The 24,364-nt window shown below is 37.9% G+C and overlaps 1 protein-coding gene across 19 annotated transcripts in view; it reads right to left on the bottom strand.

Moving 5' to 3' along the window:
• Positions 1 to 24,364, bottom strand: part of PLEKHA7 (pleckstrin homology domain containing A7) — a 145,204-nt gene that overhangs the window by 84,932 nt on the left and 35,908 nt on the right. For 2 of the 19 annotated variants that reach the window (XM_085581435.1, XM_021525589.4), the window contains exon 1: positions 10,198 to 17,084. The exons of 16 other annotated variants lie outside the window; for them this stretch is intronic. In XM_085581435.1, the coding sequence (XP_085437561.1) occupies positions 10,198 to 10,268 (71 nt within the window). In that variant the 5' untranslated portion in view covers positions 10,269 to 17,084. Of the gene's footprint in view, positions 1 to 8,257; positions 10,176 to 10,197; positions 17,085 to 24,364 lie in introns of those variants that run through there. One more of the 19 variants, XM_085581441.1, reaches the window with a different exon arrangement.

Genomic DNA, 24,364 nt, shown 5'->3' on the forward strand with positions numbered 1-24,364 from the left:
TTGTCACAGGTAAAGAAGCTAAGAGTAGCATAGCAGCCTAGTCAAAGCAACTCTTACATTCCAACCAGTTCCTGCAGGACAATTCATGCCATTTGAGTTTATCAATCTGGTCTACAGCAGTTTTTCTTTCCACTGTCCATAAAAGGTTTATTTCTTTGAAAGAATTGATTCAGCCATCTGAACTACACTTCTAAACTTGAACCACAATTGCTTGCACAACACAAGGTGCCTCCTGGGCTCCAGTCAAGGCTGCCAGTATTTCATCAGAGCTCTGTGAAGTAAATACACATGCAGAACTTTATTCCAAGACACGTCCCAACACTTACAGATCTCCACTTCCAAATCAGTGCACTTCACCGTGATCAGCAGATTAACAATGATCACCCTACCAAAAAAAGTTCTGGCTAGCACTCAAGCAGGGCTTACTATGTTATATGTGATGCAAGGAGAAGCTGAATAAACTCTGAAGACAAATGTGCAGCATGAGGACGCTCACAACTGGAAAAGCAACCAAGGACTAGGCAAGAGTTTAAAAATAACAGCAGAGAATAGATTGATGTATCGGGACACAACTACTTAACAGAGCTAATCAGGCACCAGCATTGCTTCAAAGAGCTTCAGCCCAAACTCCTGTTGCAGGTCCTGATGCATCTGTACTCAAGTAGAAAAGAACAAATGCTGCCAGTGACTCTCTATCTGTACTGCTTTCAACTTCTAAAAATTCAGTCATAATACAAAAAAAACAGATATTATGGGAGTATGTTGGTGGACTTTTACAAACCACACTTGACTCAAGTTTAAACTGAAACCACAATGAGTACAGAGTATTTTAGAATACTATTTCAATATACATTAATACTGATAAAGTATACAGGAAGTTTATTTCAAATCACTGCAGTAAGTAGACAATACAGACTTAGAAATTACAAACATTCAATGCCTTGATTGTTAGGAAAATTTAGGTTTTAAAACATGCAAAATTATGACATTTAAGCAATTGAGGTTTACAGAACAACTTGTACTAAAAAATAAGGGGCTTATCTTCAGGAGCTTTTAGCATCTGAAATACAGCACATCATGAGCCAGCAGGGTGAGAGTGGGCAGAAAAGAATACAGAGAGCAAGTACAATGGAGTGAAATCAAGACCCATGGTGCAAAGCAATAGAAAAGTTTACATTACCAAATCCACTGCACATTTGCCTGATGTTTTCAGCACATGGAAATAAAGTAGTCCCAGCAGACAGCAGCAATAAATCCATAAAAGAAAAACACTTCTGCCAGGGAACATGAAAGACTCTTAGTAGGCATTAATAGATCCATGCTGCTTTTCTTTAACAACTCTGAATTGTGAACTGAGATTTTAGTATAACAAGTTGACACAGGCCACATACTAAATATTCTGCATTTTATCCACCTAGGGTAGTACAGTGCAGGGAGAAAACAAACCTGCCTTGAAGGTTTCCACATGAAAAGCCAAAATCAGAATGAAAAATTTATTGTATCTTTCCCCATCCAAAAGCTATACCAACACTTCCTACTGTTCTTCAGGGATACAGAACAGCTCAGAAAAGCTGGAGCTAAAACACCAGAAATACTTGATGCACACACATGAAAATCATTCTAGGTAAAATCCAGTTGATTTGCAATACAAATACATATTTCTAATCGATACCCACATGCTGACTTTTCATTACTGGGAACAGGTCACAGCAGAGAAACTCTTGTGAACAGTATTTCTGGGTCTGTGAAATCACCTCCAACCTCACCCTCTCCAATAGAAGACAAAAGCACAATTAAAAGACTCCACACTTATGGGTAATGTTCTATGTTTTTCTTTTAGTTCCCTTCTTCCCTTCAGGCAATCTTTTTTTGTTTTTTAAGAGCAATGGAAAAGATCTAACAGCTATAGGAAGATGAAGGGAAACACTCTAGCTTTTACCTGAAAGAGGACAGGAAGAGGGAATGGAAAATAGTAAAAGCCAAAAGAAGCTGGGAAAGACCAGACAATTACATTTTTCAGAACAGTAATAAATGAATAACCGACAGTTATGAATTCTATAAACCAGGATGTATTTCAAATCCAGAAATCTTACCTGGTAAACAGCACACAAGCATAAAGCAAGTAATTTTTATTACATCCACTTCTGAATAGGCTTAAGCAGAGGGAGTAACCTGCAAAAAACCAGAGTGGGGACAGAGCTAATGACATGTCTTAAAGCAAGAAAGACAAGCTTGAACTTGATGCAGTTTAACAGGAGAGCCAAGAAACGGATTTTTCAAATGGATGATGGAGCTAAAGCAGCAGGTAAAATGTGGATTATTTAGATAGGAACAGGGAAGAGGAGGGAAAGTGCTACAGAGCTCCAAGAATATTGCAGCAGCCCTGCAGAGACAAGACCTCTAACAGGAGGCTCTACAAAGCCAAAGGGAAAATGGGCAGGTCTGCAACACTTTAGGGATAGGGGCAGCAAAGTGCGGGCAGAGTTGAAACGTGAAAAGTGAAAGAACAGAGCAGAGATGTTGTCCCAGTGCAGGAGAAGGCAGGAGCCACAGGGAGCAGAGAACTAAGCCAGCAATGTCACAGCAAGCAACGTTTAAGGGCACAACACCCAAGAGTTTCCAAGGAAAGAGAATAACGAGCAACAGCGTCTGAAAACGAGACAGATTTTAGTTTCTGAGGAAGTGCTCAATGGGATCAGATTTTTCACTTGGGGCAGGTCATAGCCCAGACAGACACGGTGTGCTTCATGCAGTGCCCTGGCACCCTCCCCACATGAGCTCATCATCTCAGCCATTACAGCCCTCTCCGCTGTAATTGTGTGTTTCGGCAGATGATTATTCCTCACCCAAAGCCATGAGTGAATGAAACCTCTTGCAGGAGCTGAAAACCTGATGTAAATTTTGAAAAGGCAAGCACCACCAGCATTATCTGCATTGCAGTCATCTCAGCAGCACAGAGGCATTTCCACGTCAACAGGACCAACCGTCTGCTTAAGTAAGAGTCTTAAATAAGATGGCTCTCCCCAGCATGTGAGAAAAAAGTAGTCTGGTTTTCTGCAAAAGGTCTAAAAATGGAATATATAAGCATCTATTTACTAAGCACTCAAATTTATTCTGCTTTTCTGCAGGAAGATGTCCTTCAAATGAATTGCAGGACTCATGAAACTGGATTAGCAATGTCATAAATCACACACCTGCCAAAATAACAGCATAAAAAGTGAGACTAAATATAACCTACATCTGATTTGAATAGATACAATCTATATTTAACAATTTGTTATAACTCAAATATTAGCAGACACTTATTCAAATATCAACATAAATCACAGCATTAGTTTTAATTTTCCTATAGTTAATTGTTTTAAAAACAACTTTTAAGCTTTTGCAATGCCCTCATTTATGATTTCATAAGTTTTGAATTTGCATAACGAAGAAACTTGCAAATTTATGCCTCACAAATTTTCTGCCAGTACTCCAATTTTTTACCTCCAATCCAAAATGTAACAAATTCCTAGTTTACATTTCTCAAATTATCAACACAATGCTTTACAAACAAAATGTGGTCACAAACCAGGACCACTTCTAGGACCATCATTTAAACTACAGGATTTAATACAAGCCAAAATTTCCTTCATGTATACTGGAAAGAACAGTATTTCTCTACAGGCTCAATTTCTAAGACTCAGACTTAGTTTCCGTATTTCATTTCAAAACCACTGAATTAAGTGCATAAACTCACAATGTTACAGGGTGATTTTGTAACCTACGTTTTACTGCTTAACCTGGACTCTCTCAACACTCCAAGTAAATCTCAGAAAACCTCCAGACACATCCCTGTAAGGATTTTTAGAAAGCAATCAAGAGGTATCCAGGCACCTTCAGCTCCAGGAGAATCAGAGTGGAAATCTTGGGAAGCACACTTCTAAATGAAGAGCCATAATTCATTAACTTAATGATGCAAGTAGATTAGTCTGTTGAGGCAGAAAGGTAATAGACAGAACCAAAGAATTCAGAACCATCATCATTCACAAACCCAAGTCAGCATACATTTATACCAGCAAAGACAAAATTTTGTTTCAGAACACACAGATTATCCTAAATCAACAGAAATATAGTACATAATGTTGCAAAAATAAAGGAACAAACTGCCACTTCATGCTGAAGTCCTCAGAATAATGGAAATACAAAACATTTTACATCTCAATCTCTAGTTACAGTAGACTTTTTCCTTTCTTCATAATGAATGATGTGTTAGAGAACAGCAGTAAGGAAAAAAGCCATGTAGAACTTGCTGTAACTGGTTCTGCCACCCAAATATCAATGTCATTAGAAGAACTGCAATTACATTTCTGTGAATAAGAGCCTGAAATACCTGAAAGCACAAAGTAAACTAGAAGAAATATTCAAAGTTTCAGTCAGAGTTAATTAGAAGAGTAAGCAGTCCACATCAGAGCTACTGCTTTGCACCACATGCAGTTTATTCTTTTTGCCTCCTTTTAAGGACACTTAATAGATAACATTATCATAATGCTCACATTTTTCCTCAGAGTTTCCTCTTTCCTGACAGAATGATTTAAAACGAATTGTTGCAATCAGCCACCCATTCATGTGATTACACCCTTCCCAGCAAGTGTAACCCGAGCCACCCCTGGGAATGTGCACAGAGAGACCTGAGGAGCCCCAGGTGATACAGATACCTGAAGAAGGCAATACCCAGTGGAGCTCGACAGAGGTGAAACAAGCACTGCATCCCTGCCAGCAGTTTCACAAGAGCTCAGGTTAACCTGGGACAGCATCAGCACATCACCACAGCTGGTCCTGCAGGTCACCAGGGAAGGATCGTGTCCATCTCCTGGTCACTCCCGCTCACTTTTCCAATTAAGATGGGAAAAGACAGGGAAGAGAAAAAAAATATGGATAAAAGGAGACTAAACAGAGCGAGGAAAAACAGGGGACCATCAGGAAAGTGAGAGGTGAGAGATCAGGAGGAGCAAAGAGATTTGCCATATCAGAGGCATTTTGTATGAGATGCATTCCTACCAGCTCCACCTTTCCAAGGAAGAAACTGAGGGAAGTCCTGCAGTGCCATGAAGATCCACAACAGCAGCCCACACCTTAATCAACATCTCTCACTGATTCCTGCTTCTGTCTTCTGGACAAAAGTTTGAGATGATGACCTTGCAACCTGCCTCATCTTTAACAGTTTTGCTATCATTTTGTCTTCTCACAGAGCATCTTTTGCTTAAGATTTATTCCCTGCAAGCTGAATGCTTTTTTCAAGTCCAATCTTGCTTAATGAGTTACGTTTTATGATGGGAAGCTTTTTTTTATGCATTGTTTGTTCTGTCAAGCCCAAATAACTGCTGACATTCTAATCATGAGGCACCTTAGAAAAAAATAAAAAGATCTTTTGCTTAAAAGCAATCTATTCATTTGCCTATAAAGCCATTATATATATAATGTTTAAATAATTTTAATATAAAAATAGCCTACCCACATTTTAAATATTGCAGAGGATAAAATACATAAAACTGTCCTCTTCAGATTTTAATCATTCCCTCTCTTACTTAAATCAGAACTTAATATATTCCTACAGCACCAGCTTTCTTTAGTAGTTCTTCCCAAGCCCTGAAGAAGGAATTATCTTTCTAAAAACCAGAGACCAATCTCCCTCTCCTAACATGAAAGCTACATTTTGTTGTAGCCATATATAAAAATCAAATTCTATGGGGAAGCACTTTCTAAGGCCAGCGTGAATTTAGAACACCATGTTCTTGCATATATTTTGTCCATTTAGTCAAAAACTCTGCCCTCCCCTTTCTCCTCCTCCCTACAGAGTAAAGGCAGCAGCTCTGAACCAGCAAAGAACATAAAACACAGGAAGTTTTGCTCAACTGATTTAGTTATTCCAAGAAAAATGCACCTGTAAATCCCTGTCATACACATGCCTTCTGCTGAATATTCAGAACAATATTAAATAGCTACCCAGAACTTTCCTTAACATTAACAAACACATGTTGTAATATAATTTTTGTTATTCTTGATTGCTGTTTGCCTGGGCACATTAGTTCTCAAGAGATTTAATTTAGGTAAACTTATCAAATCATTCTACAAAGAAAGGTGAGTAAATGTTAGTAAATTTGTTTCTTTACTGTCTTCTAACACTGCACAACATGCAAGCAATCAAGATTTATTCCTCTGTCTAAAATACAGCAGGTTTTTTGTTTGTGGTTTTTTTTTTTTTTTTTAAATTTAAGAGATGGATTCTAATAAAAGGCAACATTTGAAATGGGCAGTTGCTCCCTCTTAAAAGAAGAGCAATGGCTTAATGCTGCAACATCTCTCCCCTTTCCACAGATAAGCCCTGCCCATTTGTTGCTCAGTTTCAGTTACAGTAATTTAGGGTATTGCTATGACTGGATGGAATTTGCATTAACTGCATTCAGAATCAACTGCATGGGTGCAACTGATTCATCTTGTGTTCACAACATTACAAGTTTTCACTATCAACAACTAGATAGCTGTGTTTCCCCCCTTTTCTTTATTAGCAAACACATGCAATTCCGAGACTTCTACTGTGAGCATGGCTTCCACTGGCCTTGCTGGAAGCAGGAATTCCATTGTTACACAGGCATGCAGAAGGTTCTAAGTTTGGTTAGGACAAAGGGGAATCATCTTTGTCCTAACCAAGGACAAAGAACCAAAGGGTATCACAGTCCACCAGCAAAACCCCAACCACATCACAACACCACCAGTAATTGCTCCATAGCTGGGTTTTGTGTTAGCAAACATCTCCACGTGAGGAAGAAGATGTAACTCCTATTCAAAACTGCATCTGAACGTGTATCTGTGAGGCAAATAAAAACAATGACTGTTTTCTAAAATGGCTACAATCTGCTGATGCTCCAGTGGAGCTGAAAGCTCTGGCTTCCCCCATGAAACATGTCAGGATACCAGATGTCTTGTCTGGTCTCACAAGACTACACTCTTCTCGTCTAGCAGCCTAAAGCAAAGAGAGATAGCAAATGTTCTTACAATAAACAGCTCTTGCCATACCAGGGCAACTGGGAGAAAGACAGGAGTGCAGCCTTTGTTCTTAATCTCTACTGATTAGGTTTATGAAAATCAAACATGGTAAGACAATTTTGAAAGACTTTTGAACAGACTTCCTTCTACACCATATGATATACAAAGAAAACCCAACATTACATGATGAAGCAGGTGAAAAAATGCAAGCTCTGTGGCTGATGCCATACTAGTCAGAGTAATGACAGGTTTACTTGCAGGCTTACTTTGGCTACCATTTGGATTTTAACAACAAATTCTACATTTGCTGCTACCTGTCTTGAAACAGATGAATTATAGATGGCCATATTTTCTCTGAATTTCTATATCAAATACCAAATCTGTAATAGAACAAAGAGGATAAATTATTTCAAGTGTTTTTCAATCACACAGGGTCTTTTCTACAACTCATACCTAGATCACATCTCTTTTATTGTGCCCCATAGAAGAAAAAAGGAGGTATGTTTTAAACACACTCAAACTAAATTATATTAATCTCTAAATTTTGTTCAAATATAGAAAAGCAAAAAAACCACCAATTCTGCATTACACAGATCCCAAAACTGAACTACAATAAAAAACACAAAAAACACAGTCCCCAAGCTGAACTCCTGTCTTATGCAATGCCATAATCCACAGCCAACCAGGACACCATGCTACCCTGACCCAGTTTTGGAGACAGCATCTTGGTCATCTCCAAGATAAACAATGCCCTGAGCAATCTTAGAAAACCACAAACGAACAAAACACTGACTGTGCATTCCTCCAGAACAGGCTACCAGCAATACTTCATTGACATTTCTACAAAAATATTATTCCAAAACTATTATTCTTTATGGGTAACAGAAAGCACAATCCATTCTCAACACTAAGCAATCCCAATGACAACTCTGACCTGTGGAAAATTAGTTTTATCTACAAAAAAATGACAAAAAGCTTCCCAAAGAGAGAGCTTTTCTGGAACTCTGTTCAGGACTTTTATGCCATCTCAGCAGCAAGCAACAGTAGATTGAAAGTCTCTGTCAATATAGCATAGTCAAGTCTAGCATAATGTCAATATAGCATAGTCAAAGTCTAGCATAATGTACACTAACCTTTCCACTAGAGATCAAAAACCAATCATGATCACAAACCAATTATGATAAACAGTAGTCCCACTGCCTACTTATTTTACTGGGAAAAGTTCACTCACCAGAATATGACAACTAGAGTGGAGACTGATTCAGCCCATTCTCTGCAAGGTACATTACTCCCCAGAACTACAAGCAAAAATGGATGTATGTTACTATTCTGAAAGAAAAATTCTGCACTGAGGACTGCAGGAGCACTAATTTTACATTCTACAGTTATCAGTGGTTGTAGACAATGTAAGGAATTTCTCTCCTTCAGTACTAAAACAGAGTTGCAAAGTCAGAATGACTTAGTCATTAAAGGAAGTAAGTCCACCCAATTTTACATGCATAAACCAGGATCTTAATAAGCTCAGTTGCATATAACAGAAACTAATTATCTTATCTGAAAAGTATTAAACACAGACTTCATTGAAATGCTGAATAACTATTAAAAACCATGTAAGACACACAAGGAGAGAATTAAAACCAAAATGCAGATAAGCAACAGGGATCCAAAAGTTCAGGAAGTTTAACCTCTCTCTTTCCACAACAGAGGACTTGGAACTCACTCATGAGACCTTCATTCTTGTCCAGAAGGTCACTGTGGCAACTTGGGAATTGGGTAGTGGCTCTGGACATTCTGATCTTAAGAAGCAGGAATGAAAAGCTATGACTTTGATTAAGCACCTAACACACAGGTAGGAAGAGAAGGTTTTCACATCAGCTGCCATTTACTGAATTTCTCTTGTCTAATTTCCAGCTTATTCATGCTTTTTATCACAAAAAATGTCCAGACAAAAAAAGAGAAAGGTTACTAGACCTCAGTATCCACTGAAGTCAGGCCAAAGGACAACCATGAGGAGTCACTGTTAATTGACCTTCTCAAGGGCTAGCTAACTCTGGTACCCTTGAACAGACAGCCCCAGTAGTGCAACAGAGGTACAAATATGTGAATTTATTTCAAGAAACATAAAAAAGTGTTTAAATCAACTCTAGCAGAATCACTCTTGGTTCTGCTCACAAGTGACCATCACTAAAGCCTTATCAAACTAACCCAAACCAGCCACTGTCTATGCAGCAGTTTATGGAGATGGTCAGATTCATTCTCTAAATCCGAGTATGTTAATAATTTACTTTTTCTCTTATCCTTCTTTTCATATGTCTTACTGAAAGATGAGTAATAACATAAAACTCCTAACTCCCATTTTCCCCTCCCTCTGTTATTGTTACAGGGACTTCAGATTTAGACACAATAAACAGAGATTACATTTCTGTATTAAGGTGTGCCAGAAACCTGAGCTCTTTCAGCCACACAAGTACTGTAACACATTCCCTCTAATTATTATGCAATATTACAGCAGGAAAAGTAATTTCATGGTTAGGATCCAGCCCATTCACTACAAAACTGTTATATAGCACTTTCAGAAGGAAGGATTATTAATAAAACAGGATTGTGGAGTCAAAAAGATAAAATAAGAAGCTTTTACAATTTAGCTTTAGTACAACACTGGTATTTATAACCTTTTCACATGTGCACATTTTGTGTGAATTGTCTTAGAAGAAAAATGTCAGAAAGTACTTCTGTTTATTTACCTTATGTAATTATACATGAAAAGAATGTAATTATACATTCATGTTTTAGAAATCTATATCATTTCCTTTTCTCAACACCGTAGATATCTGACTCCCAATAAATGACAGAAATATCTGAATACATAACTCCCTTTAAAAATCTCCAAGGTTACAACTTCATTTTTTCAATTAGAAAAACTCTTAGAAATAAACTCTTAGAAAAACTTAGAAATAAAAATATTTGCTTTAAATAAAAGTGAACTTAACTATAAGGTCAGCCACACAGCAATCTAAAATAGTATTTATGGTTTTCAGCTTAACTCTCCAATTCCATAATTTTTTTCTGAGAACAATGAAATGGGGGGGTGAAAAAATCAGTTAACACAGTCATCATGCTACAGCTCTATATGCAACTGCATTAAAAGGTAAAACTTAAAACACGATATACCTGCATGACACCTGGTAGAATGGATATCCTGGTAGAGGAAGAGAGTTTGAAAATCCAGACTGGCTCGACATTGCCTTCAGGTATTGTATCCACTTAAATCTCTTCTATATTCCATACGTTAATTCCTTACTAAAAAAATCCACACATAGGTATCCATCTGTACCTCCGTTCAGAGCTAACTAAAAAGAAACCAAGCGCACATCCGAAGGTCTCGAGGATTCTGCCTGCATTTCAAACTGCTTCCTCAGTAGTGAAATTCCTCCAAGCCAACACCCTCATGACATCACATACTACCAAATCATAAACACGCGATCGTGTCGGCGAGGCGAGGCCAGCCCGTGGGCTCGGGGAGCCCCACGCCGCATTCCCCCTTGCGAGCACGGTGCCTGTGAGGCAGAGACCTGCTGCCTGGAACAGCAGCCCTGCCCTGGCAGGCAGCCAGCACAACTTATTGCCAATGCCGCAAACGGGGAGCATCGCTGCAGGTGGAACATCCCTGCGGCCCTGGGCCAGGATCTCCTTCCCAAGGCACGAGAGCCGTGACCTTGCGCTTGGTGACAAAAACGTCAGCGGAACGCTTCGGTTCGCCGCACGCTATTGTTGTACGGGCAAGAGCAGACTGCGCTGCACAAAAATCCTACCGGGCTTCCCCTGCTGAAGAAGAATCCTCTAATCCTGCACCCCCAACTACGGGAAAAGCAGGAAGATGGAATCTTAAACGACATTATTTAAGCTGCTGAATGCAGATATAAAATAATGTGCATGCCTCCCTGCACTGCTGCTGCTTAAATTTTACTGCTGCTTAAATCAAAGAACTATCAAAAGCAACGTTTCTTTTGATATACAGTACAATGGTAAGTTACATTAAAGTTATTTGGGCATGCCTTCCTCAAGAGAGAAAAAGACTACTGGAAAGCAGGAAGACATTTGAGTAGTCACAGTATTGCCCAGTGGCATGATTAATGTCAAATAGACTTAAATGATTATCTACCTACACTGCTCTTAAGGAAGGTGTACAATGCCCTCACACATGCATTTCCTTAATTTAGGCAAAATTTTAAATAAAAGAGATTTTTTAAATTATTTCATTACATCTGCTAGCTGCACTGGAAAACATTAAAATCTTAAGATTAATACCTCTACCCCATGACATACTATTTACATTCATATTATTTTGCATCAGTTTTGGAATAAGAATAATCAGTTTTACCTGGTTTGGTGAATCTTATAATCAAGCTTAAAATCAACATTTCTAGCATAAGAAAAACAGTACAAAACTTTGTCACTATCCTAGGTAAAGTCTGACTTAAAAGACATAAGTCACTGCAAAGGGCTCCAATTCCTTAAATCCTATAACAGTGCCAGGAAAACAAAGAGAGCACAGTCTGCCCAAAAAAAGTTTTGAATTTTTATTTGCCCAACTGACATGGCTGGAAAAACAAAAAAGTGTCTGAGTATGTAATTTTGCATAAATTTTTATCTATCTCTTGGCTGTAAAGAGTGAGCTTGAAAAGGCAATTCAAGCACAAATAATGTTGTGGTATCAGCTGAAATTTTACAGACAGACTTGAAAAAGCATCATCTCTCTCACGTTTAGTATGGAACACTCACTCCAAAAAATCACGACTCTCAAAAACTACTTGAAGAACATGAAAAAAAGTTGTGTGCACGTGAGAGGAAGAGAAAACTACTAAACTTGAGTCCCCTTTGCCTAATCAGGGATGTTGGAATAAATAATAGGAACTTCCATCCCCATAGCCACAGCTGCTGAGGGAGGTGCCAGTGATTCCTCTGCCCTGCTGGGGTTGGCCCTGAGGAGTCCCCTTGTGTGCACACCCCTGAAACACTTGCACTTTTATTCTGTGTATTTACTCATCTTCTATTTGGATGTCTTCTCAACACTGATAATGGCAGCGTTAGCACATTTATGCAGTAATTCTCATCTCAGAATGACTCCCCCTAGTCCCAACCGGATTTAGGATGTTTCCATTGGATTTGCCAGCTGAAAAAGAATGTTAGTGTCAAATCAGTAGATTATAGGCTTATAAATTAGGAGCCTTAGAGGTTGCCAGTGCCTTGCCCTGACATTTTGCAAAAATCACATAGTCCCTTAATGCCTCACTTATCCACATAATAAGGAAAATACTGCCTGACAGCAAAGGAATGATGTGAGGTTAATTTTTTTGTTGTAATTAAGTATTGAAATCCTCTGATTAAAGATTTATGAAGGGATAAAACAGCTGTAGCATTTTAGGGAAAAGATGTGTGGGAATATTCAGAATAGAGCATTTTTTTGGCTCCTGCTCCTAGCTCTAACACAACAGAAGCATTATTGCTCTGAAATGTCAATTTAAATACAAAAGCCATTCAAATTTTAAAATATGGTGGAAAGTGCAGTTCTTGAATGGGTGGACAGCATTCCACAGCATTTAAAGATTGGGATAAGTGAGATGACAATAGGCAGACAAAAACTGTATTTAGGATGATCTTTACAGAAGCAGAACCCTACACTGGTAGGCATCATACCACTTCAGTCATTTGGAAACAGAAAGGGAAAGTGTGGCTTAAGACAGAGAAAAGGGAAAGAGAAAATCTTGTTAGTACCAAAGAGAAAGCCTCCCCACAATGAAGCCCAGCATTTAACAAGTGCCCCTTTAATTAGTTCCACAAGCAGGCTGGATTGCAGAACACAACTGCTTTTGGGATGCAGAGCTAACTTGCCAAACGCCCCCTCCACTGAAAGAGACAAGTGGGTTTCACTCCAACTGCAGTCACATCTTTTGGAAATTTATTTCTGTGTTCCCGAGCCAACAAGCTCACTTAAAAATAACCACCTTAGTATTGTTTGGCACAGCATGCCATGTAACACTTATTATTCTGCTGGAACAAAATTAAACCAAAAAAAAAGTTTGAAACAGAAATATTGTGTGCTCCAGAATTTACAGTGACCTTAGTACTGAAGGAAGTGACCTGTTTGAGCATTTAATGCTGCTACTTGAACAAATATGAAATATCTGAGATCTAACTGCAGTTCAAAAAGCAAGAACAGGCTGAAAGACTGGAGAAGAACAAATTCATGACCATTTTCAGCTATTTCAAACAAGTAGCATCCTTGGTAAACTAATGGAAAATTTGTTTAAAGCCAAGTCAGGCTGAAGAAGAAATAGAAACTAACCTCATACCTAACAATCAATTTCATCAAGTCTGGAACTGAGAGCATTCTGTAGACAATTATGTGATTGTATATCAAAATGCATAAAAAATGTTCACGATTCATAAAAATAGAATGAAGTGTCACACAAAAGTTATTGTAACTTCAATACCATAAATCAGTAATATACTCTCATTAAAGTATTATATTTGGTATTTTCACTGCCTGCTGTACTAGTCTCTAATAAATTAGACAGTGAATTAGAACAAAAACAAGACATGTAAAATATAATTACATGCAGTTGGAAAATAACAGTATTCACAAACAAAATATTACAGACATTCAGTATAATGAGCAGTACTTAGATGACATTATGGGAAGTCTTTCCCTCCTTTCTCTGCAAAACACAAAAATAAATAAATATTCAACAATACTAAAGAATAATGGCAAATTTGCAAATGAAGGACACTTTCACTGGAAATTCAAAACTCACCCAGAGTTAAAGAAAATTTATAAAGGAGAAAAACAAACAAATGAAATTCCCAAAACCCAAACAACTCAGAAGTGGTGGTTGGAAGGAAAGAGGTCTTATAAACAACATCAGTACTTTGGAGAAAACGGAAATAAGTGAGAAAGCCATCTAACCTCATTGCCAATGGATGTCTCTCTTACTCTTGCCTGAGACAGACTAATGGGTTCACTAAATATTGTTATTTATGAACTTTTGCTAATAAGTGTTAATAACCAGTAAAGTTCAAATCTCACATGTAGATTCCAAGGAAAAAGTTGATCTCTTTCTTTCCTTTTCTGAGGAAATTAAAAAATTTCCTCAGTACTTTTTCATCCTACCTACCCAGCTTTTCACTGGCTAACACAGGGCCCAACTGCAAATTTAAAACTCCTCCAAAAGGAGATTTCACATAGAATGCCTTGGATTGGAAGGGACCTTAAAGATCAACCTCCTGCCATGGACAGGAACACCTTCCACTAGATCACGTTTCCCACAGCCCCATCCAGCCTGGTCCTGGACGCTTCCAGGGATGAGGCACTCACAGCTGCTTTGGGCAACCTGTGCCAGTCTCACTGCCCCCGCAGTGAAGAGAGGAAAGGAAAAGATGAAGACATCCTCTGCAAGGTAAAATGCCAGCTCACTCCTCCCTGCAATCACACATGCTGACAAGACTGATGGATACTATTTCTATCTTACTCCATAAAGTAGAAATAGTAAGAGCCTTGAAGTATAAAGTATCTGAAATTTAAGGAATTTATTTCCATTAAGGATTTGTCCTTCAGGGAATAGTGAAGTAAAAGCAATGGGAAGACATAGCAGTAGGTTATATTTTAGGTACAGACATTTCTGTATCCAGAAGCTTTATCTTAAGGTCACAGAACCATTAAGGTTGGAGAAGGCCTCCAAGATCAGCAAGCCCAATCTGTGATCAAACACGACCTTGTCAACTAAACCACGACACTCGGTGCCACATCCAGTTGTTTCTTAAACACCCCCAGGGACGGTGACTCTACCACTCCCCTGGGCACTCTGTTTCAATGCCTAACAACTCTTTCAGTGAAAAAATTCTCCCTGAAGTCCCACCTGAACCTCCTCCAGTGCAGCCTGAGACCATTTCCTCTTGTGTTCTGTCACTGGCTTCCTGGGAGAAGAGACCAATTCCCACCTGGCTACAACCTCCTTTGAGGAAGCTGTAGAGACCAATAATTCCTATAGCTGAAATAAAAGTCTAGAATTTAATCTAAATATCTGAGAACTCATAGTGGAGTTACTAGACTTGCATGTCTACTTGCTACCTTAGTCCTTCCAGACATTCTTATTGGATTAAGAAACCATATTTTTAATGGGATTTTTTTTTTCCCAATATGGAACAAGAGGGAAGGAGTTATTGATGTCTTATCTAAACAAGATTTATTTTTAGCTAAAACATAAAACTGCTCTTAGCTACTTAACTAGAAAGGCTGTAAAGATGTTCAGAGTCCAACACCATCACCCTGACTTGCAAGGACACCTAACCAGCATTACCTAAAAGCCATTCAGCTACCAGGAGTTATGGGACAGCCTGCACAGCCTCCACCGACCTGACACATTCCAGCAACACATCAAAAAGTCAAAAGTCACCATTCAAGGACTGTTCACAGATTGTCATTAATGCCCAAAGCACACCACCACAGCCTTTGTGCCCACACCAGAGGTGACATGCCTTCCTCTCTTTCCTTTTTCACTCCTCCTGCAATTTGGCACTCCACATTTATACACAGCTGAAGGCTCCATTCCTTTTACTCTCCTTTGGGTGCTCAAGAGACAGTGACAGCACCCTTCTTCAGGCTTTGCACATTAATACAGCCATCATCACTGATTTCAGTTCCTCTACAGTTTAGGTAACTTTTACAAGATGTTTCAGCAGTCAGCCATGAATTCTCAAAATTCTAAATGGCTCTCACACATACTGTGTGATCTCAAACACGGGTAAAAATCATGCACTAGAACTGAGATTAATAAACTGCAATCTGGATTTAGATGTCAGATAGCCAGTGCATGTTTCTTTACTGTTTAGCAAGTGCTCAGGCAGAAGCTAAACAACTCTTCATTGTGGCCAAAGGTTCTCAGTGGATTCATGAGTAACTGAGCACGGCTGGCACCCTGCCTGGCAGAGAGATAACCCTGTCCTGTTGCACCAGAGCAGCGAACCCTCCTGCCAGCACACCCAAAACCACAAGGAGGTTGCTGTGTACTCTCAACCAGGCCCCTCTGCCCTGCAGCTGTCTGAACCAGCCTTTAACAATCTGCAGAAGGAACGAGAAACATTCTTGTCAGCAGTAAAACATCAGAATGTCTTCTGGGGCAGGGAAGAACACCTGAGCTGTAAATTAACCTCCTGCAAGTCATGAAACAACACAGACATAAAGCCATTGACCATGACCGAGACAAGAAGGGTAAAGGACCCTGCTCACAGCCTTGCCCTCCTCTCCACCTGCAATTTCAGCTGAAACAATTAGCCTCAAGTAACCTGCAACTGGAAACTAACTTGCAGGATTCGCCTGATCACAGGTGACAGTGGAACACAGATGCCAGTAATTCTGTCCCTGTGCACGTAAAACAGCCTGTACTGCACATCCTTGAATTCTAACTTAGGTAAACTTTGGGGGATGAGCTCACTTTTAACATTAGAAGGAAATGCTACCACCACATCCACCCTTTATCATCCCTGTGACCTTTACCCAGGAAACAGAGCAAACAGCACCTGGCCACACCAGCATTACCAGCAAGGGGGAAACTGCTCTTCCAGGAAAACAAGAGGTTCACTCTACAGGGCAAAGGTTTTTTGCCTTTTACAGAGACCATTTCAGAGTGACAGTTCTATTTCCTGCTCACGGCATTTGTAAATACAAGAGGTATAAATCTTGTGCCCTGTAGAATCAGCAGGTATTACATAGCTCAAAGATAATGAAATGAGAATCAAATTACAGTCTCTTACTGTATGAAATAATTACATATTCTTAAATCTGAAATGACTTTTATAAAAACCAGAAAAATAGCATTCATGTAGACATTACATTATTATATATATAGAGAAAAAAATATGCAGAGCCAGAAATGGGATTCAGCTACTTTATCCTACTTAAATATGAATTATACTGGATGGAGACAAATATTTCCTGTCAAGTAACATGAAAATATTGAACAGAAAACTAACCAAAAAGATTGAATTTGGGAAAAAAAAAAAAAAAAAAAAAAGGAAAAAAATACTACACACCAAAACCTTGAGTCACCCAAATAAACTTTAAAGGAACTAACTTTTGCTAAAAAACAAACAGGAAATCTAGCATTGCATAATTACTGAGCGTGCATTCAAGTAAATTGGACCAAAGTGACTTAATTGGAACAGTCATCTCAAACAAATGAAGTCAGAATGCTAGTATTACAAGCAATTTTTAAAATTACTTTGAATTTAGAAAGCAAGGTTATTTTCTATTATGACACAAATATGAACTTGTGTGAGCTATCAGAATGTAGCAAATTTCTCTTTCCACAGACACAGTTATTAACACAAACTAAACAGATGCCTGTTTAATGGCATTCAGCCTGCTGGTCCTTGATGAAGCTCCAAAGTGAATAAAATACTTCTTGTAGTACTGCACATACAGACAGGAGTCTATTGCTGAGGTTCAGGATAACTCAAAGTCTTCTGCACAGGAAGGCCATCACACAGTGTGCTTTTTAATCAAGACATATTTTAGATTACCAGCCCTGATAAATTCTTATCTGTAATAACAACCTATTCAAAATTCAAACTACTAAATAAACTGTAACTAGAACGCCTTGCAAGTGGTGCAAATCACCTATCAGGTGACAGAAAAGTGTTACAAGTAGGGGCAAGTGTAGCACTGTCACCTCACTTCTAAGCTGCCCTTCTGTGTACTTCAATGTACCTCCAAAGAACAAAAGTAAAAAGAAACTGTTGGATGTACAAACTCCTGAGGTCAGGGCGATAAATGAAACCACTTCCCAAATAAGCTTTCCTAATTAAGGCTTCTAAACCAGAGCTGGCTTACATTCAGTTATTACCACTGTTACAAGTTATCTGAAATATTCTTGATAAAATATTTTTAGCATCAACACCAGCGTATTAAAATCAGTTGAAGGTCATAAGGATGAAACAAATAAGTTTCACACCCAGAAAAATATCAAATTCATGCCTAAAACTACAGAGAAGTGTTGTGAAAACTCCCTACTTGAATCAGATCAAGACTTTTTTATAGTTATCAACTTAATGTGTGCATTAAAAATTAAACAATATATCCATCCATTCATGGATTACCTCTATGGGATTTTACTTCTTCGTCCCCACCTGCACACCTGGACTACTAAAAAGGGTGAGTTTTCTTTTGTTAAAAGACAGAAACATTGCATACATAGTTTTAATCAATTTTATGTCTTCCCTGCCTCCCTGAAGAAATATTTAATTGGCTTAATTAGACAGATGGCACTTTTTATTATACTTCTATTTGCACTTAAGAAATTTAATTTGCATAGCAAAATTTCTATTTTCTAGGTCAATTTATGTGCCACTAAATGACAGTTCAGGACTACAAATGAAAGAATTATTAAATCTATTATCTGAAATTTAAATATATTATATAAGTATTTTGAAGCCGTGAACCATTGAAACTCTTCATTCTGTGCTGGTGTACAAACTTTACTTCAGGCATTTTGTTCAATACATTGATCTCAGGGAAAAAAAAAAAAAAAGCTAAAGAATCCTTTACATCCCTTACACAGGAATCTGTTACATGGTTATTATTGCCATATTATACCCAATCTTAAAGTGGAAGAAATGAAACTTAACCATGACATTATGCAATTCACATCTGATCCACAATCACACCGTTAAGAACTGAACAGACTACACAGAATTCCAAAAGAACAATGATATTTGCAAAAAAAAAAAAAAAAAAAAATCTAAAAGCATCATGAATGGCAATACACAAGGTAGCAGGGGCCATGTGCTTTGAAGGGCAGAAGATGAATCTCTATGCAAAACAGAGCAGACAAACAGGACATCCCTTACAATGTACACTGACTCACACACACAAAAAAGAAAACTCACTAATTACATTTCAATTAATCTTCTGAAGCCTATGAAATGATTCATGTTTACAACATCTGATCACCTAACCTCAGGTGCTTTGTCAAAAGAGAAGTTTTTTTTTTCCTCCTCCTAAGAATAACAAGGATAATGGTGAAGGATACAAACTTAAACTTGGACAATGAAACCTATGAGTCAGCACTGTAAGAAAAAGCCAAGGTAAAGCATGATTTGATTTGCAAGTAAGCTCTGGGTTGCTACAGCAACTTCATTACTTCAGAAGATATTAGAAATACTTCCATTCTTTCTCCTTCATAATAAAATCTGTTTAAATGCTTTGGAAATCATTCAAATACTTATTTTATGTGGTAATAATTAATCATCAGTTTGAAGGCTAAGTCTAGGAAGACCAAGAAACAACCAGGATTTTTCAAAAATTTGGAATGCAACTACTGAGAGAAAGGTAGCAATGTCTGACATTCACTGCCCTAATGATTGAAGATAAAACAGCACTTAACTTTCAGACAGATACTCTAATCACAAAGCAAACTCTGCAAAACATGTCATTAAGTAAACAGTGCACACTCAGAGTTCCAGGATGGAAAACTCAAAAGGGTTAGCAAGACATCAGTACAAAATCCCCATATTAGTTCAGGCATTTAGCACACGGAGGAAAAAATGCAGTTTCAAATGAAACATTACAAGCTTTTTTTATTTTGTCAAGGACTGAGCACTGATACATACCTAAGACAGTACCTTTACATAACACTGCTTGCAGACCCCTCAGCTCCAGTCAGCCTTCAAGAGTTCTCATAATTAAGCCTGAAGCATTCATAAGCATTCAAAAGTGAAGCACAGCCATTGAAAAGGACCATGATTTGCACTCTCCTATTAGCTGGGAAAAAATTCATTAATGCCTTCACTCTTCTCTTTCTGCCCATGGGAGGGGAGATTAGAGCAGAACACCGCCCACACTGCAGTTATTTCCTCCCAACAGGTCAGCCACACAGAGGAAAAGGACCAAAATTGGTCTGCATATTGGCTTCAGTGCTTCAGACTGGCTTAAGAGAAACGAACCAGGCTTAACTTGATTTATCTAACTGATATGAGTTACGCGTGGCCCCACCATGACCACATCCACTCAGTGCCATCATTCTCTTACGAGTTTTGAGATAAAGGCAATAAATTTAAATTTAAATATATCAAGAAGCTACAATTATGATATTATATCTCAGGTAATTCCTAAAACCAGAACACAGGTGTTTAAGTGATGCATCATTTTAATTAGCTCTCAGCATTTGTCCCTGGCCACACAGCTTCTGTGGTGGAGATCACAGCAGCTTTGCAGAGATAAGTTTACAGATAAGCACGTTCTGGGTTTCCTCCGATCTAGAACAAGTTAATCAGCTTGTTCCAAAATAAAATACATTCTTTCAGGAAAATATCCCTATTCTGATTAATTACTTGAAGCAAAGTGCAAGCAGTTAGGCATGCATGATTGTAATGAGAATTCTTGTAAAATTGGAGCACTTTATGGATGGGGCGATTAAACCTGTAAATTTCTCCTCAGATGTATGAACTTAAAATCTCTGCATTTTGGTGAGATATGAAATTTATTAGAAGAGCATTGACACGTTCTATGACTTCTACTTTAAAGCAACTAAATTATCAGGAATTAATATGTTTTATTTTAAAACTGCCTTCAAAATACAAAACTACTTCTGGCTTAAGTGCTTCAGTAGGTTTAAAACTTTCCTGTTACCAACTTCCATACAAACCAATCAGAAAACTCACTGTTAGTGCTCTTGGTAACTAAATTTTGTCTCAACAATACACTGTGCTAAAACAATTACCTAATGTGTTATGCTAATATAAGTAGGTCACATTGTTTCAATTAGATTTGCCTTAAAGCTCTTCCTAATAAATCTAGTTGAAAAAAATGTGCCTGTCTTAATTTCTCTAAAAAGTTGTTAATGTGAAATTAAATATTAGGCAACCCAATGCCACTTACATCAAAGCATATGTATTTTGTAAGAGTTTTGTTTTGCTGCAAATACACAGAGAAGCCTTTGTCAAAATACCATCAGTTACAAATGCATGACTGAAATTCTTCCTGCATTTGGGAGCAGAAGGGGGCTGAGAGGGGTGTCATTTACCACCAAATTGCTGTGACTTTACTCTCATTGCTGAACACAACACAAACAATAAAAGGCAAAATTACCACACTCATTTTACTAAGGGATATAATTCTGAAAACAAGATAAAATAAAATAAAAATCTCTGAAACTGCAAGCCTTGTTTCCTTTCCTGTTCATCAAATATACATGTGAGAAATTAAACCTGTACCTAAGCTTATATTTTCCTCATCACCAGAGGATCAAAAACTTCAAAAGTTTGGAAATAATCCAATTACTCCTTGCTTACCTTATAAATGAGATATGAAAATACATGCAAAGAAGTGGTTCTAGGAGTAAATGTAGCTCCATTAGAATATACCAAGAGGTGAGATCTAGCAAGTAAGTGACAATCTATCCTAACTCAACATTTGTTTTCTATTAATTTACATTTAATTGCAGGTGCTCACAAAGTTTAAAAAAAGATAGCATTGATCTCTTCTCACTGCAGAACATTTGAATCTGGAATCATAGTATTAGACAGTCACTTAGACAGTAAGTTACTTTTGCTTTGAAATAATATTTACATAATGGTGCACCAGCAAACAAGTCCCAGACAGCTCTTCCTAGGGCTATATTAGACCAGAAAAAAGCAACATCAGGAAGAAGCTGTTGCCTCTCAGCTGAGCTGACAAACTTTCACTCTTCAACTTTATCCAAATGTAGCAGTAATTACTCACTTAGCCTGACACCAGTTCCCACATTGTTCATTCCCACAGACTACACGGGGCAGAAGGGGATGAATGTCTTCCTGCAGTGCTACACGTAATTGCTGAAATCCCAGTGTCCCTCCCATCCTTCCAATAGCTTCTCAGGACCAGCCAAAAATTCCTTTTCCACACTGGGCCACCAGTAAAAGCAATGCTTCAAATCCCTGGCTGAAAAGGGGGCTTGCCTGTAGGGATGTTCAAAAAGCATTACTTAGCAGTTCAGTTGATTAGCCTGTTCTATCCAATTATTTTGGATATTTAGCCAACCACTTCTCAGATTCTCCCAGCTTTCCCTAACACCACTTCACAGTATTGGTGATTCACTCTTTTTCTCCTCCATTTTCCAAGACTCCAATTGCATCCCCTGTCCCTAACACCTTGTGAATTTAGGAACTGTCTGTAGTATGAAAATCTGTGGTCTTATCCAGGCATCTGCAAACCAGATTTTTTTCTTTTTTTCATAGAAGACTAGGATATTCTGGCCATTTTTAGTAAAACTACTACTTCTCAACTTGTTTTGAGTTTTATTTTGGCTTTGGGGAAAATACTGTTGCACCACCCCTCGAAAATCAGAACTGTCTCATTACCAAGAAGTACACAACGTTTTACACACTAATTTTAAATTCTAACAAGGAATAGTTGACGAATATACTAAAAAGAAAAAAAAAATGAAACCCCATGAAACAAGACCACCTCTTTTCCCACAGCATTTAGATTAAAAAAAAAAAAAAAAAAAAAGCAGATAACAACCTTAATTTATGGTTTCTTAAGCACACCTGAACAGGTTTCTCACTTAAAAACCAGGGGTTGAAGGGGAAAAAGATTAGTCTTGAATGATGAAAAAGAAAGTATTAAGTATAAAATGAGACATAATTTTCAAACTTCCAAAGGATCGCTATATTAAGTTAACAGATGGGAACATTAAACTAAGGGATTTGTGTTACTGATGGACTTTGAAGAGAAGAGAACAGGATTGCACATAAATGCCTGAAGATTTGTGGACCTGTCTTCCAGCTCTGGGACATCATCTAAAACAGAATAGACATGGGATGTATCAATATGCTAAACAGCTCCTCTGGACTGAGAAACACTCTGAAGCCCTGTGAATCTGACTGAACAGTTTTTATTAGGTCTAAGCTTTTGGCAGAGAAAACATAATTCTGTAAAAAGCTCCAATTAAAATCATAATAGCTCTACAAAAAAAATGTCTTCAATGGATTTCTCTAAACCAAGAAAACATATCCCCTCAAGCATGACATGTTTGGTACTATAAAGAAATCAGAGACTGTGAAACTCCTACCCTCTAAGACTAGACTTCAGATACTTCAAATTCTGATTTATTCCTATTTACCATCCCAAAATGTCAAAGCCATTCCCAGGTTACTTGTGTTCCAACAGATTAGTTTTGCCATTTAAGACAGAGAAAAGCACTGCAATTCCACTACAGAAGCTTCCAAGTGTTTGTTCAGCCTAAAGACACACCATAAACCTCGAGTCACAAGTGATGTGTTATTATAGAAGACTCTTCCTTCTGCATTGCAGGTTTAAAACCTAATAATGACATAGAAGACTATAAAATATGTTCTGTGAGTTTTAATTTGAAATGCCAGAAGTACTCTGCAGGCTTCACCAGATTTCTTTTTAAAAATTAATTATCAAAAGCATAGAAACACCAGATCTCCCCAGATTCCATTTTACTCCTCATCTTATTTCCAAATGCTTGAGCTCAAAAGATTTCTAAATATTTTTAAACCAATTTAATTATATGAAGTATGCTATTAATTCTGTAAGCATGCTGAAAAACATTTCAAAGGTGCTTCAATAATCTTAACTGGGAATTGTTTAAATAATGAACAAGTACCACACTGCAGGAACAGCTACTTGTAACAAAATCTCCTCATGATGGCAGCATAAACCATCCTGATGAAGTGCTAAGCAACAATGCATATTCCTACTCATACAAAAGTGAGACCTCAGCTGCTCTAGAAATTGTGTTCATTACCTTTTTTCCCCTCTTCACAATGCCATTTTTTCACTACTTAACGGTCTTCAGATTTAGTCCCCAGAATTCCACAGGAGAATCATTCTACTTCACACATGTAATTTATGAAGAAAGATAAGGTACTACCCTACAGAATATTTTTGAAAAGGGATAGTTTTATGCAGCTTTCCCATACATTCCTCTGGATTTTGTATCATTTGTATATTCTACTTTGGAAAGTCTATGACAACTGTACAGCCTACACATCTGTGTGAATCACTAAGTTAATGCTTCAATCAAGATCTATGAAGCTCTTCTGAAGAATGACCTTCCACCCACTTCTGTTTGCCTTTAGTGTTTCTGCACTACAAAAAGGACAATACCATGACTTGCAAGATCCCATTGCCAGAAGGATTGTGAAAATCTGGCACTTTGCCTTACTGACCCTCCGCACTACAAATCATTAAGATTTACTGGCAGCTGTATACTTTTACAAGGCATGAAATTCACTGAGTTAAAAATCTGCATAGATTTCAGCTTATGAACAAATG

Source organism: Lonchura striata, chromosome 5 (assembly GCF_050655825.1).
Source record: "Lonchura striata isolate lonStrDom1 chromosome 5, ASM5065582v1, whole genome shotgun sequence".
Classification (NCBI taxonomy): domain Eukaryota; kingdom Metazoa; phylum Chordata; class Aves; order Passeriformes; family Estrildidae; genus Lonchura; species Lonchura striata.